This window comes from Necator americanus, chromosome III (assembly GCF_031761385.1).
Source record: "Necator americanus strain Aroian chromosome III, whole genome shotgun sequence".
Classification (NCBI taxonomy): domain Eukaryota; kingdom Metazoa; phylum Nematoda; class Chromadorea; order Rhabditida; family Ancylostomatidae; genus Necator; species Necator americanus.
The window spans coordinates 3,553,510-3,568,310 of NC_087373.1; the positions used below are offsets into that span (position 1 = coordinate 3,553,510).

At 38.0% G+C, this 14,801-nt stretch overlaps 3 protein-coding genes across 3 annotated transcripts; 1 reads left to right on the top strand and 2 right to left on the bottom strand.

Moving 5' to 3' along the window:
* Nucleotides 1–686: 686 nt before the first annotated feature.
* On the bottom strand, nucleotides 687–3,118 carry RB195_008497 (uncharacterized protein; the record flags this gene model as incomplete). Its single annotated transcript, XM_064195031.1, has 10 exons — nucleotides 687–845; nucleotides 1,108–1,173; nucleotides 1,388–1,525; nucleotides 1,832–1,979; nucleotides 2,077–2,130; nucleotides 2,218–2,330; nucleotides 2,433–2,488; nucleotides 2,550–2,695; nucleotides 2,764–2,882; nucleotides 3,062–3,118. 10 exons carry the CDS (start codon nucleotides 3,116–3,118, stop codon nucleotides 687–689), a joined length of 1,056 nt encoding a protein of 351 aa, XP_064046176.1.
* Nucleotides 3,119–3,303: 185 nt separating this feature from the next.
* RB195_008498 (uncharacterized protein) lies at nucleotides 3,304–4,686 on the top strand (the record flags this gene model as incomplete). The annotated part of the gene is made up of 3 exons (XM_064195032.1): nucleotides 3,304–3,410; nucleotides 3,533–3,647; nucleotides 4,549–4,686. The coding sequence occupies 3 exons, from the start codon at nucleotides 3,304–3,306 to the stop codon at nucleotides 4,684–4,686; spliced, it is 360 nt and encodes a 119-aa protein (XP_064046177.1).
* Nucleotides 4,687–5,973: 1,287 nt separating this feature from the next.
* RB195_008499 (uncharacterized protein) lies at nucleotides 5,974–14,792 on the bottom strand (the record flags this gene model as incomplete). Its single annotated transcript, XM_064195033.1, has 17 exons — nucleotides 5,974–6,114; nucleotides 6,389–6,529; nucleotides 6,594–6,761; nucleotides 7,842–7,955; nucleotides 8,164–8,256; nucleotides 8,321–8,443; nucleotides 10,653–10,777; nucleotides 11,301–11,425; nucleotides 11,531–11,634; nucleotides 11,698–11,832; nucleotides 12,016–12,148; nucleotides 12,236–12,303; nucleotides 12,521–12,597; nucleotides 13,049–13,192; nucleotides 13,272–13,448; nucleotides 14,163–14,316; nucleotides 14,679–14,792. The coding sequence occupies 17 exons, from the start codon at nucleotides 14,790–14,792 to the stop codon at nucleotides 5,974–5,976; spliced, it is 2,136 nt and encodes a 711-aa protein (XP_064046178.1).
* Nucleotides 14,793–14,801: the final 9 nt, after the last annotated feature.

Sequence of the window (14,801 nt, forward strand, 5' to 3'; positions counted from 1 at the left end):
TAAACAGCGGAGAAACTGTGTGATTTGTGATTGTGAAGTGTGATTTGCTTGCTCGTTTCTCTACGCTTCTCTACTGAATCATCGCATGCAAGATGTAACCAACCCTACGCAAAATCACCAATGAAACAGAAAAAAAGGTGAATATTATAACATAATGGTGACAGCTGCGGACTACCCATAACAACAAGACGATCACTGCAGATCAGCGATTGTGCAATAAATAGCTAAATTAAGCATAAGAAAACATCCTTCATCGTACACTATCTAATATTCTTCCATTCAAAAAAAAAGTTTTCCACAAAATGATATAGCAATCCAATAAATACACACAATCCGCGTTAAATGTGTTGTGTCAGCGCGAAGCACCACATCCTTAGTGATCCTGGTCCTGTCGATAGTACGGGGCCTGATCACTACAGATCGTTCTACCTAAGGTTCTGCGACTACCGAGAACGTAACGCTTCACGTTCGCACAGCACATTCAACGCATGATGTATATCTTAGTCAGTGTCCACAGCATACTTAATGAATATTTAACGAAAGTAAAAATCACTTGTTAGAACGCCTTCTCATACAACACATAAACTATCAATGAAAGGATCTTCATTCGTTCCCTGACTTCACATTGTCGCACTCCTCCTCTTATTCTTTCTATCATGTCGCAAAAAATCGATAACTCATTATTTCTATTCTTCTTTTGTATCCGATCTGGTCCGGTACTTCTGCGTCAGTAAAACAATGTAGTTATAAGAACCGGTAGTTCGTAATTTCTTCAGTATCACCATGCTTGTCGTGACAATATTACCAACAGCCAGAGTGAAAAACATGAAGCATAGTGCGAACACCTGGGAAAAAAAGACTGTCGGTTGTAGAATAAAAAGGGTAAAGTTATCAACCCCTCCGAGACGCGATGGGGCGTTCAACTTTAACCCAGAATTAAAATCATGACTATAGACAATACAGAGCACTGTCTGATAACTTATATCCCTGGTCTTCAAGAATTCCCTCAAAGTAAATTTAATGTTCGACAGTTCCTCAACCCAGAAGAGTTCGTCCTGTTCGGAGAGCTCCATTTGGACATTTTAATAAAAAAAACAGGGAGCTAACCTGCCACTGTCCTTCACAATCGTATGATAGATACCACAGAACATATGCATTGTAAAATTGGAAGATCTATAATAAACGACATTTTTATGTAAATAATGTAATGAATGTAATAATGTAATGTTATAGTTACAGAACTGAACTAGAAATAATAATGAACACATTTCTGAACTATTTTAAAGACTTTTGCCCAAAAGTAACATCAAAAACCTTCAGAGCTGAGAAAGGATGCCAACGAAGGAAAAAAAAAATTTCTAATAGATTTAAAGGAGCAAAAACTCACATATGCGGCAACTAGGAACGGCAGCAAAAAAGTGAGACCTTTAAACATGAAGCTCGTGAAACCTTCAACAGTGATATCCATAATATGGCCTTCACCAAGTGAATGGAGGCGACGAAGACATCCAGACTGGTACTGAGTCTGGAAACATTTTGATTATATTTTTCACGAAGACCTAGAAAAGGCTTTAATAGCTGGTGTAGTAATTACCAGAATAATACGTAAAAAGTAGGCAATCGGACTATACTCTTTCAAATAATTGTTAGCCAATACTTGAAAACTCCCAGTGTCTACTTTAATTCCAGCTGCAGAGCTCTTTCCTTATGTTTTTAAATTCTAACTACTTTTTTTCCTAAAATCTGTACTGTTACCTATCTATACTGAACATTAACCGAGGCGAATGAGTGAATAGATGTTCAAATGAATGAATCAAACGAATGAACTTACTTGTAAGATCTGAACGAAACATATGTACAATACGAATATCAGGAACTGGTATCGGAATGATTGATAACATTCGCCATCTCGCCATGTTAACACAATACCGCAAAGTACACACGATAGGTAGTGATGCATCACCCACCAACCCTTGATTCTGTAAAATTCGGTCGCGGATGATTGTTGACGCTGCTGATAAATCATAAAAGCGTAATTCACTGAACGCAAACACGCTATGAGGTAAAAATGCTCACCGAGATCCATTGATAGTTAACACGCTTTCTCGGATAGTCAGTGTACAGTAGTACCTAAAACAACAGGATCTTCCTTATGATGTCGGCAAATACGTAAATGAAAACCTTTGTGACAAAAGGAGGCAAAAAACACGAACTTACCAAACCATGAGGAAATTACCAATGGAATCTAGAACACGCCATGGAAACAAGAACGAGAGTGTGACGCTAATGAGAATTGCTACGGTTACTTTCCACTTGAAAGACTCGTAATCCTGAAAGAAAAAAAAAACTCTGCACAGGACTGGAACGGCAAAAAAACAAAGAAGATTTAGAAGGCAACGAAATTACAAATAAAATGATCATTAAAAAAAAACCTGTTTGTACTTGTAGCGATCGTTCTTGGAAAGCAGCGACAAATTAAGATTCTTTCCTGAAATTCTCATAACGAGTGTCGCAACGAAAACACTGCTACTTTATGCATCGTAGTTTACCCAGAATCAAAGATAGATAGAACCCATTATTTTGGACTGGTAGTTCTGACTCCATCTGCCTAAGTTTCGCTTTTGCATCGATCATTTGATGTTCAATCTTCTTAATACGCTCTTTGTCATCGGCTGTATTTGCACCATGTTGTGCCCTTAACAACTTGTAAACGTTATAAGAAGACGATATAGCAGAACTTTTTTCGAGATGAAAAAAACGCACTTGTTCAGAGTTTCGCGGTAGTTTCCCAAAATATAATGCTGATGTTTGACCGTTTTCAAGCATGACTCTTGTAGTTTCGTCAGTTCAGATAACTTTTTTATGTATTGATTATGAATATCCTAAACACTGATACACCATTACGGAGCAACTATTAGCAAACACACAGAAGAAAAAAGAACTGGTAGCAAACTCTTACTTACGCTATGGATTTATCAGCAACTATCAGTTTATTGTACATGGAAAGACAAAAGAATATCTATGGAAAGACGAAAAAAAAGGAAAAAGAAAAAAGAAGTACCTCCATCTTTGCTAGATCACTTTGGATATCACCCCATTCTTTCCCCACAGTATCCATGATTGTTTGGAGTTCTGGGGCTCTGAATGCCTCACAGGTTCAAGACAACTATCGCTGTTTAGAAGAACACCTAAAACCAGTGAAACAATATGACTCTTCAGTCTAAAAAGTAAAAGTAAAACGGGGCGGATAGGTTCGATAGGGCGAGCGTGATGCACCTTGCGGTACAGCGAAGAAGAGTGCATATGAGTCAAGCAGAAGAGCATATGTTGCGGCAGACACGACATGGTGCACTTATCAGGCTGGACAGCGACTATCAAAGGTGTAAACGATTGGTTCGAGCTGAGCTGGGGTGAGTTCGGCCAGACGAAGCCTGTGTCAGATAAGAAAAGGACAGGAAAATGCACATCAGAGACAGACATGAAGACGGAAAGAAGCGCGAAATATGAATTGATGCTGCATTAAACTGTGCAGAATCCAAAGGCTCTCCGATGAAGAAAAAAGAGTCCTCTCCTTACAGAATCCCAAGATATTAGCAAGATTAATAGCAGATAAAGAAGCTACGACTAAATCAACGGACAAAGAAGCAGTGAGTTCCCCGACTACATATTCCACTATGATCAACATTTGGTGCCACAGGAAATATTGTAAGGTTGCCCGCAGAATTCCACACGCGCTGTCACAACGTCTTCGTTTCACTCGCCGCGCAGCGAAGATCGTCGAAGCGAGAGGCGGTTAAAGTAACCTTTAATAGTATCGAAGATTCACCGCACTACCAGACGGCGGCTACCAATATCAATTTCTTGCCTAACTATTCCTGGAGTCGATACTGATTAAATATTGGAGCCGAAAGCACTGCGCCACACATCCTTGGCCGTGAGTTTTACATGCTACATGTCGCTACAGAAGGATCGTTCTATCCGTAACTTTCTGCACTACCGTTCCTCTTTCGTTTCTCCCTACTGTGTCTACAGGCAGCTGCAAACTCCTCCTTCTGCTGGTCCTTGATTGAAACGTCCAAGGCTGCACGTAGAGTCGCCGCCGCAACTGCGACTTTACGCTTTTGGTGACCATCGACCACGGGAACCACCAGTCAAAAAAAGTTATCGATAACCACTAAATGTTAGAGCCATAGGTGTGGCGCTGGTAACTCTGCGGGTAACCCATCGGTGATATATTGTAGCGCATGGTCGATAATCACCAATTGGTTGTGCCTGTGCATCAGCACCTTTCCGTAAATTCTATGAAGGACCCTAAGGAAGGGTAATCGCTCCCCTTCACGGTCACGATAATCTAACAAGTCCGTGATGGGCATACAAAAAAAAAACAACGCACAGATATCCATGTCACAAACATATCCTTCAAAAAAAAGATAATGACAATGATTCGTGACTTTTATGCAAAAGCGATAAAAACAAAAACCACTTAATAACAGACGATGCTGGTAAGGTTCAGCATCACATGTAACGATTACATCCGAATTCATTCAGGATCTAGTTGAAGTGCGAAATTTCAAACTAAACAAACTGGAATCGTCATTAACTCATTGGAAATATTTTCGCGAGGAACATGATCCTGTCCTTGTCCTTGGCATAGGAATGAAATATTCAAAGAAAAAAAAGCCATAGGGACGTATACAAGGAATTATGAAAGTAAAAATGCGTCCGGACGCAATGAACATCTGTGAGCTGAACCCTACTACCTTTATAGTAGCAACGGTTTGATGGATTTCGTACCAGGCACAGTAGAGTAATGGCCGTAACACCGTAAAAAGAACTGCCACAGAGAACCTAGTCAATCTCTAGGCGAACCACGACGTATAGGCTTCAGTACGCAACTGCACACATCAAAAAACAAACTCCACCGTAGTCAGAGAATTTAAATCTGTAGCAGATTTGAGGAAAAACAAATTGGCTTACAATTACACATACGAGAAGGCAAGAGATGGGACACAATCGATCACAATAATATGCGTGGGTACATTTGATCTTCGTAGATGACAAATATCGATATAACGCTCGAAAGGCAACTAATATTCTTGAGCAAATAAGTACAATATGATTTCGATTATCTAAGCTACATACAAAAGGTGGGATATACAACGTGTATTCAATTAAGCTCAGTTATGGGTAAATAGTCATGCAATACTGGCAAACTTAGCGATCACATTTGATAAAAAAAAGAAAGACTATCTCCATTTAATTGCTTAACGAGTGGCATCTATGGTTGCTTATAGATTCCATTATGGCTCATGTATAGATCAAAAAATCGTAACCACAAACGACCTGTCGACCACAAAAGCAGGCATAGTAAAACTAGTTATTCATTTTCACGTTCTTTTTCGTCATTAATTCCTTCTAAGCACAGATTTCAAATTGAATAGATGTCACTCAAAGGTACAAGAAAAACTTACAAATCTAAACATAAGTTAAATCTCTGATTGCAAACGTAAAGCAACAACAATGAAACATTGTTAATGGCGTTTCTCATCTTTAATAACGCCTAACGATATGGCAATTTAAAAGAGAACAATGAGGAAAATGAAAATTGAGGAAGTTTATGAAAGGATGAATTATGACTATAATCTACAGCACTGCATCTCCGTAGGTTCTTCAAGACGTGATTTTTAGAAAAACTAAGTTTTGGCAAAGTTCAAAAAACCATTGGGTCGTATTCACGTTTTTATAGGTTAAGGATTTAGCTCATAAGTAGTTTTCTATTATGTGAATATTAAAAACTGCACTATAATCTGATCCTACTTCGCTCAAAGCGACATCAAGCGGCGTCACCATCGACATTTTCCGTAGCGAAAAAAGCTAAGTAGGGCACCGGTTAGACTGGGACATAAAGTTATACGACAAGAAGAAAAAAATAGAGAAATGAATAAATAGAGTTAATGTGGACAATAAATAAAATCATATTGCCGTTTCTCTCTCAAACGTAGCAAGTGGGTTTATAGGCGTCGCACCCTTAGATTTTATTGAAAGGGCAGAACTGAGAGGGCGTGTTGTATCGCGACTATTCTCTGCAGGACCGCCTTCCTTTTCATCGCAGACCTGGAAAAACAGCTGTTGACACTATAGTATCGGCAGTAATGTGAGCATATGTCCACTTTTCTTAATAATTTCTCAACAACAAAAACAATAGGCTAACAGGCGAGAAGTGTTCTTGATTAAATAAAAAAAATTTGACTTTTCAAAAACTACGACAAGTGGACCGAGAACGAACGATTACTGACTGCCTTATCGTACCACCAGTGGAAACAAAGCGGATAGATTACTTAAGGATGTCCCTGAGAAAAATCAATTCACACAAACTTGAACAACATACCGCTTGACTCCCAAGCACTTCAACTTCAGGCGGAATGAGAAGTCTGCGAGCCTCCGGGATCTGCAGAGGGAATTGTTCAGCTCTGTGCACTGCTAACGCTGGTCCCCACGAGTCATCTGGGTTCAGAACGGTGGCCCATCTCTGGAAAAGCCCTTTGTTATATCCCCAGTAAGGAAAACCTCATAATTGATTAATTAAAACAAACCTGAGCCAAAGTACCTCTCGCCGAGCATATTTGAGCTACTGCTACTATAGGAATGAAAAGCAAAGGAAATATACTAATCGCCCATCCCAGAAGGGAGGTCCAATAAGGGAAGACGTAATTTTCGTAAGAGACTGAGTGCCAATCCAACCACAAAAAACACAGTATCGACTGAAAGTTACAAACATCATTGGTGAACAAATACAGTTAGAGCAGAAACCAAGTATTTTTTTAAAGTACATTGCAAAGATAAGGACAATGACAGCCCTTTAAACAAATGTCTGACTAGTTGTCAGTCAGATGCTACAACAAATGTGCTGATCTGAGATATAAACATATCAATAAAAAACCTCTTAGATAAAGAAAGCAAATTTCCTCCTATCGAGATATTTGTCTGAAATGCACTGAACATTCTTAATAAATGTATTGCAAACAAATCAAAGAGTGAAAACGGATGTTTAAAGTGTAGAGTTGACAAACATTTCGCAAAGAAAAAAAAAACAAGTCCAGGACATTGGAAGACCTATGGATCATGTGTGGTTCCTAGCTAATAGTACTTTAACACCAAAACAAAAGTGCACAATATGACGCTGTGAGGAAAGAGCAGTCTTGTGTTCTTTTGCATTAGACAAGATTCGGCGTAAGAAAAAGAATAAAAGGACATAAAAAATGCTAGCCAGCGAACAAAACGAGTGAGTCTGGCTATCGGAAACTGGCTAATAAAACTGAAAATATGGTTCAATATTTAAGATGGAATATTTGAAAATTCACCAAAGTAAGAAATAAAAAAAAATCAGAAACAAAAGTTTTGACCATTTTACGTAGGTGCGATAGGGACGACCCGAACTCTCCTCAGGTGAAGCGAGTCTAGTTCATGAAGTGCAGCTCAGAGGGTTCCCTTCACCAACCGTTTTAAAACGAAGGAGATCCCTTCGCTAATCGCCGAGAAGTGAGGGAGGTTCCTTCTACAACCGTCCAAAAGTGAAGGGGGTTAGAGCACCGGCTCTGACTACTGCAACTATGCTACTTTGCAAAAAGTTCCGTAGAATTTGTAGGCTCACTCTCGAGTGTATTCACGCTTAGAGCAAATTTCTTCGGATTTTGACGTTAGCACTAAAATCTGACTAAGATTTTCAAAATTTTTTTTTTGCATGACAGTATATTAACAAGTGAAACGAGGAAAAGCTTTAGGTTTAGAAATCAGACTTCAAAAAGGGGAAAAAAAAATAAAAACTATATGTAATGACTCACTAAATAAGCCATAGGGCACACAAATTTCCAAAGAATTTTCCAGAATATATAACACGGTGGATACGATCCGGTCATCCATTTGATGTTGTCTAGTAAGTTGTCCACACCATAGACCTATATGGAATTCTTTTAGATTACGAAGGGAGTACATGTTCTGGTTCTGCGTAAGTTTCTCGCAGTTTTTATTTAAGAGACGAGGGAATGTTCAACCACATCTCGAATCATTTCGTAGAATTAATGACAGAAAAAGGGCTAAGTCAAAGAAATACGTGCGTCGCTGTAAAAGATATTTCCATTAATGACAACAAAAAAGATTGCTTACCCAGCTAATGGCCATACATTCTAGAAAAGCGATAACCACCAACGGCCAAGTGATCGTAAACTTTGCAAGCAAAAGCAGCCAATATAGTCCCGCCTAAAAAAGAGCATATAAAACCTACAAAAAGTTTGAAGGTAATCGAATATGTTGTATTCCTTACAGACAAGCAAAACGGCATGCTGAGCAGAATAAACGAGGCGCATACTACAACAAGGACATGTCTTCTGAAGCGACGAAGACGTTCCGGGAACTCATCACAAAGCGATGTCACAATAGTTTCGACCTTAACCAGAATAATACAAGGACAAGGCAAGTTTTTCTGACGTTGCTACACACTATCCTGAGATTCCCTACCACCTAAGAAATTACTGTTAGACAGATGATAATGAGAATGTGTTGTGACGAGTCGGAATGCTAACGAACTTGCTCTCGTTGCATTTCGATCATTTCAAGAATCCCAATGTCTGACTTTATTTATTCATTCATCTTCATGAAAGTCACACACATACACATCGAGCTTCGTGTACTCAGATCTCCTTGCGCTGCCACAAGATACATAGTTTAGTTTTGTACAAGATTTCTGCCATAAAGCTCCAAATTTTTAGAGGATCCTCATATTATAACATAACTCTAACATTGCGTATGATACTACAAAGCATCTACTGACAATAATGGATTGATGTGTTGTTCTTCTAGACAATTGAAACCTTTTACTAAGAAAATTATTTCAAGAAGCAAATAAGTCTAAGGGGTGGTTGGATGGAAATGAGACTTTCGTAGTTGCCCTCGCCAAGAAATTTGCGAAATGTTTTCGCAAAATAGTGTGTGAGTGTTTTTGTTAACCATTTTTTTTGTGTTCATTCTTATCTTTTTTGTTTGCCTTGCTGTATTTTTAGTTAAAATTATGAATTAGAAAGAAATGTACAAGAAACACATCGTGCGCGCCTGTATGTTCTGTAACTTCAAGGAAAGTAAAAACGCGATCGATTCACATCGCACGGTTTGAAGCATTTTGGAGAGGACACCATTTCGCAATCGAGTCCGATCTAGCCCAATCGATGAGTGGACTCGTTTTAGCTTTCGGATGTTCCATCTTGATCATCCTCAAACACCTTGAAGGGACAATAATTGTGGTAAATGGATCCCGCATCAGCTGAGTGACGCAAACAACTCGCTCGCATATTAGGAAGACCGTTCATCAGAAGATTAAGGAAATGGGTTGAACTATTTTGCTGCAGCCCACATACAGTCCGGATCTTGCGCGTCCAGATTAACACCTTTTTCCGTCCGATGTAGCACGCTCTGGCAGAAAAGAAGTCCAACAACTTCGACGAAATACGCATCTGGACGGCCACCTTCTTTGATTCGCACTCGGCTGATTTCTTATTGATAGTTGCGGTGAATATATCATGGAATAAAATGTTGATACTGCTTTTGTGTGAGATTTTGAAACCGGCGTTAAAAGTCGCTTTTCTGTGCGAATACTCCACAGCATACACAATTATATATATATATATATATATATATATATATTAGTAATTTCAACCGTACAGCAATAAATAATAGAGATATTGCTGTACAACGGTAATTACCGATTGTGTATAATAAAACCCATTTCATTTTTCAATATTTCATATTTAACTGCTTGTTTGACATAAATGAAAAAAAATGAAAGTTTTGTAAATTTTCCTTGAAATTTTTTAATATGATATTTTAATTTGAAATATTTTTCAATATTTCATATTTAACTGCTTGTTTGACATAAACGAGAAAAAAATGAAAGTTTTGTAAATTTTCCATAAAAAATGAAATGGGTTTTATTATACACAATTGGTAATTACCGTGGTAGAGCAATATCTCTATTATTTACTGCTGTATAGTTGAAATTACTGTTGTTGTTGTTTGACATAAATGTTGAGAAAATTTGGCTCTTTTCAAATCCATATAAAAACCGACCATCCGACCAAACCGGGAGTTACTTCTTAATCGGCAAGAGAAAAAGTGCAAATAAAGCTAAACAGCAACGTTTCACTGAATTTCAAGCGAAGACGTCACAGGTTACTTCGCAGAATTTTTCTAAGTTATTCTAAAGACATCTAAATGAATTAGGCATTAATATAACAGCTTCAAAATTTCTCTTATCCCGCCATAAATGAACTTTTTACCAACAAATCAAATTGTGCACATTTTAAAGATCTAAGTAGTTAAGTTGAAGAAAGGCGAACGTGAACAGCTTGAGAATGGTGACAGTCAAACGAAGATCTTAAATATCCAATTTTAAAACTGTTTTTTTTTAAACATGTTCGTTAGCAATATTACAAGACCACGGATAATTTGGTATCAACAGTTCTATCAAGATAACGCAATCTTTCTCCCTTATCGTGTTGGTCACAACACATTCTCATACGTTACGTAAAAATCACAAACACCATCAAGCCTCATAATCGAAATTAGTGAAATAGAGCGAACAACGTAAAGAAAGAGAAACTTACAACAAATAGTTGCGTCGAATGCACGATCAAAACCACCATAAGGAAGAATAACCCAGTATACAACGGTGCCACTGGAACTCCTGCAAGCGCCTCCGCCAGAAAGACGAAAATCAAGTGCGCTCCATCTAAAAGTTGAAAATAAAATGATGAAAAAAGATTTGAAAGTCGTCAAAACATCTTGCAAATAAATTCTGTTCAAACAAAGTAGCAGAATTAATAATGAAAAGTTAAAAACCACATCCTTTACTTATTCACTTAGCTACTTTTAAATATTGCAAGTGGAGTAGCTGAACATCTTATTTAAAGTTTGCCAATGAGTATTATGCGGAATCACGGCAGATTAAAGTCACATTGCGTCATTTAGAAAACTCAATAACTACGAAATCTCACTCTTAGCTCAATGAGCAAATTGAGCGAAGTTCCAGTTTTTAACCAAATGTTCAAACAGACTACAGTTCAATACCTGGACTTGAACAAAAGCAAAAGTTAGAGCCTACGCATGAGACAACTTATTCACAGAAATGACAGCGAAAACAGTGAAGCAATACCAGCAAAAACAAAAAATTGCAGCTAATAAACTTTAAAAAAAAATTTCTTTATTCCTCCTGGAGATGGTAAAAAGGAAAACATAGCGAAATTTGGAAATACCTCGTATTTGAAACTTGTCCAGCGAGATTGAAAATTCAAAGCACGTAAAGCCAATTGCCGAGAATGTTAGTACGCAACATACCAATGATGTGAGCACATCTACTGTGAGAATTACCCAAATGTCCCTGTAAACTCATTTCGTATTTATAGGCAGAAGGCAGAAAAAAAGGGATTTCAAGTCCAGTAGAGGACGGCAAGTAACGAAAAAAAAAACTTCGATAAAAACAAACTTGAATAAATTATTATGAAATCGGTTATAACTTGAAGTTGTGTAGAGTCCTCCAATGCAACAGGATACAGAATAAAATGCATGTACAGCAGCTTCACCCCATACCTAAAGATTTGAAATGAGATCTACATAGAAATAGAACTTCATGTATACTGGACTTAAACTCACCGTAAGATCCCTAAGCACAAACCAGTCAGGTCGAAGGAAGTGCCATAGGGCTACACGGGATCCTTCAAGAGTTAGTAGTCGGGCTAGTAATACTATCATAATAATGAATGGTAGTACTACTACGACATAAACCACCTAAATGGAGCGCTCTTGAACAATTAAGAAAAGGATAATTAGAGTGGGTTAAACAGCTGAAACAAAAGCAATAGATGGGGGTAGAAACGGTAAACCCGCTTGCTAGAAAAAAAAATCGAAAGAAGAAAATGCAATAGAAAAATCTATTCGTCTACAAAAACAACGACAACATTTGAGTAGTACCTTTCCACTCGACTTCACACCTTGGAAAAGGCACGCAAAAACTGCTAACCAAGAAAGTAACACACATATTCCCAGGTACCAGTTCAACGTGCCCACTTGAGTAAAACCATTCGATAACATTAGAACGTCTTCACTGTAAGCACCCAATTTGAACGCATTGAAGATTGTCCAAACACTACATCAAAAACATACTAATAAAATAATTCGTGAAATTACTTACTGAAAATACCGAAGACTAGGAATCGATTGAGGATTTGTCCCAGATATAACAATCGTTGTGTTGGCCTGCTAAAAAAATCATACCATAACGCAGTGGAAAACCAAAAAAAGCAGAACTGCTTGCAAATTTCTTGTAGATTGAAATAACTTCTCAAAAACTTGAGGCTATCGTATTGCTGTTCACAGTAGTGAAACATAAGTTTGAAGCTAAACTCATACACTTGGTGATAACTATCGCTACGGAGAGGAGAAAGAAAAAAGCCATAATAAGGAATACGAACGGAACCTGAATTATGCATGACCCATTTACAAGCAAGGTCCCATTCGATTCTGTGCAAGAAATACGTGTTCCCAGTGAACAGTCTGAACGACAAATCTTGTAAATGAGACAGAAAATTTGTATAAATAGCCAAAGACTGGGAAAACGGATTGAGATTCTGGAGTAGGAGAACGACATGTTTGACATGTAGTACTTGTAATCCGCCGCAGAAAAAGACAGCGCCAGTCTTCTCTGGCAATAAATTGGGTTCCGGTTTCAGTAGAGTTTGTAGTTTCTTTTTGCTCCTAAGATTCTCTGACTCAGACAAAGTGTGTTCCATTTGTTTTTTTATCTTTCTTTTCCTGTGCACCATTGATGTATGTGAATAAATAAATAAATAAAGGATTGGAAAATTATACAGCACCGAAGGAAAAAGGAATCCCTATCAAGATAAGAAGCAGTACAGTTTTACAATTGGTAAACGTTGGTAACCTGGTCATTTGCTACACAGCTTCCAGAGCATGTGGTACTTTGGCAAATAGAACCAAGACTTACTGAGTCCACTCCACGAGTTCGCACAATTTGACCATGGTAATGAGAAACTGATCGAATTGAAAAAATAGAAGAGAGACCAAGCCGAAACAATATTCAAGTATACAGCCACTATAGCTGATATCAACACCATGGCTACGCCAACACCTAATAAACACGAAAATAAAAGATGTGGTAGAGAAAGGTTCCAAACAACTCAGAAAAAAAAAGTGTGCACTGTGAATACCTTTGAATAATGGAACTACATTCCAAACAGAAATTGCCGCAAGAGAGGAAAACTGTCCAAGAACCATTTCCATGAAAAACATTGGTAGCGCGGCGACGACTAATGCAATCAAGTAAGGAATGAAGAACGCTACTCCTCCATGTTGAAATATCAGGAATGGAAATCGCCAGAGATTCCCTGTAAATGAGAAATTATACTCAAAAACAGAACACCACACCTTTATGAAAAAAAATGATGACTTAAAGGTCAAACAACACAGAAGAAAATAAGAGGAAAGAGACGTTTCAAATTTTGTCAGCAACATGGTAACCTGAGACATTTCCCAATCGCTGTTTTGTTCGAAAAACCAGCCTTTTTCATTACCTCGCGAACATGAAAAATCGATCAATAAAGGTACTGATGATTTCGCAGCACCTTTATTCCACGGCAAAAAAGAATATAGGTGTAACACAACTACAAGTTGCGATATGGCTCAAAATTAAGCAGAAAAAAATCTTCCCGAAGTACTGAAACCAGCATTATAGAGCACTTTTATAACAATGTACCCTTCAAATTTCTCAACAATTGTTTGAAGAAATGGTACCACGAAATTGACGATTTCCCGACCTCCACGAGAAGAAATCGCGCTCAAATCCTGAGGTAACTCAATCAATTTCGTTTTACTTTGCCTTTAACTCTTTAACTGTCAAAAGAGATATTCGCTCGGAAGATACCGCTTCAAAGATATGGCCTACCCAATAGGATGATAACTCTACCACTTCCACTGGTAATTTGACTGGAATCACGTATTTCCCTTTTTGTGGATTTTTAAGAACGATCAGAAAGTAGAAATATGCGTTTACATTCAAAAAATAAGCCTGATATAGTACTGATGAAGAATTCACCACTTACCAATCCCAAAAGTGAATCCAACAGCGGCCAACATATATTCCGTCTTTGTGTTCCAGTTACCTCGGATTCGATTCTCATCGCCCACACCGTTTGTCTCCTCGAAAGGGTATTCAATATCTCCTTCTCGAACATAGTCGGGAAGTTTAGCATCCATCTGGAATCAAATGTATTCTTTTCTAAGGATGCACAGCTGCGAGAGAAAAAAAAAAGATGAGGAAAAAGTAGTTGCGGGACCGTTACAAATGCTTGGAAATCTAAAGTGGACTAAGTATCTGATATCTAGTACATAATAGACCGAATATATAGATCTAATGCAAAACAATTTAGACTCCATACATATTAATGAAATCCCCTTATGTTTTTTCTTCGCAGAAAAAAAAGAAGTGAAAAGAGAATATATCAAAGGAAACCGAAAATTCACTTACCAATGGATACGCACCAACTGAGTCCGAAGATAGATAAAACTGTTTTTCTTTCGGGAAACAGAACAAAAACAAAACGTTACAAGACACTCACTTGCTTAAGAAACGGTGGATACAGTGAATGGTCGACGAGCTCCTTGCGACTGCTGCGTTTCGACGACGGCACATCTGCCGTCGTCACTGTGTGGCCCTGACTGCTCAACGACATCGCGAAAAG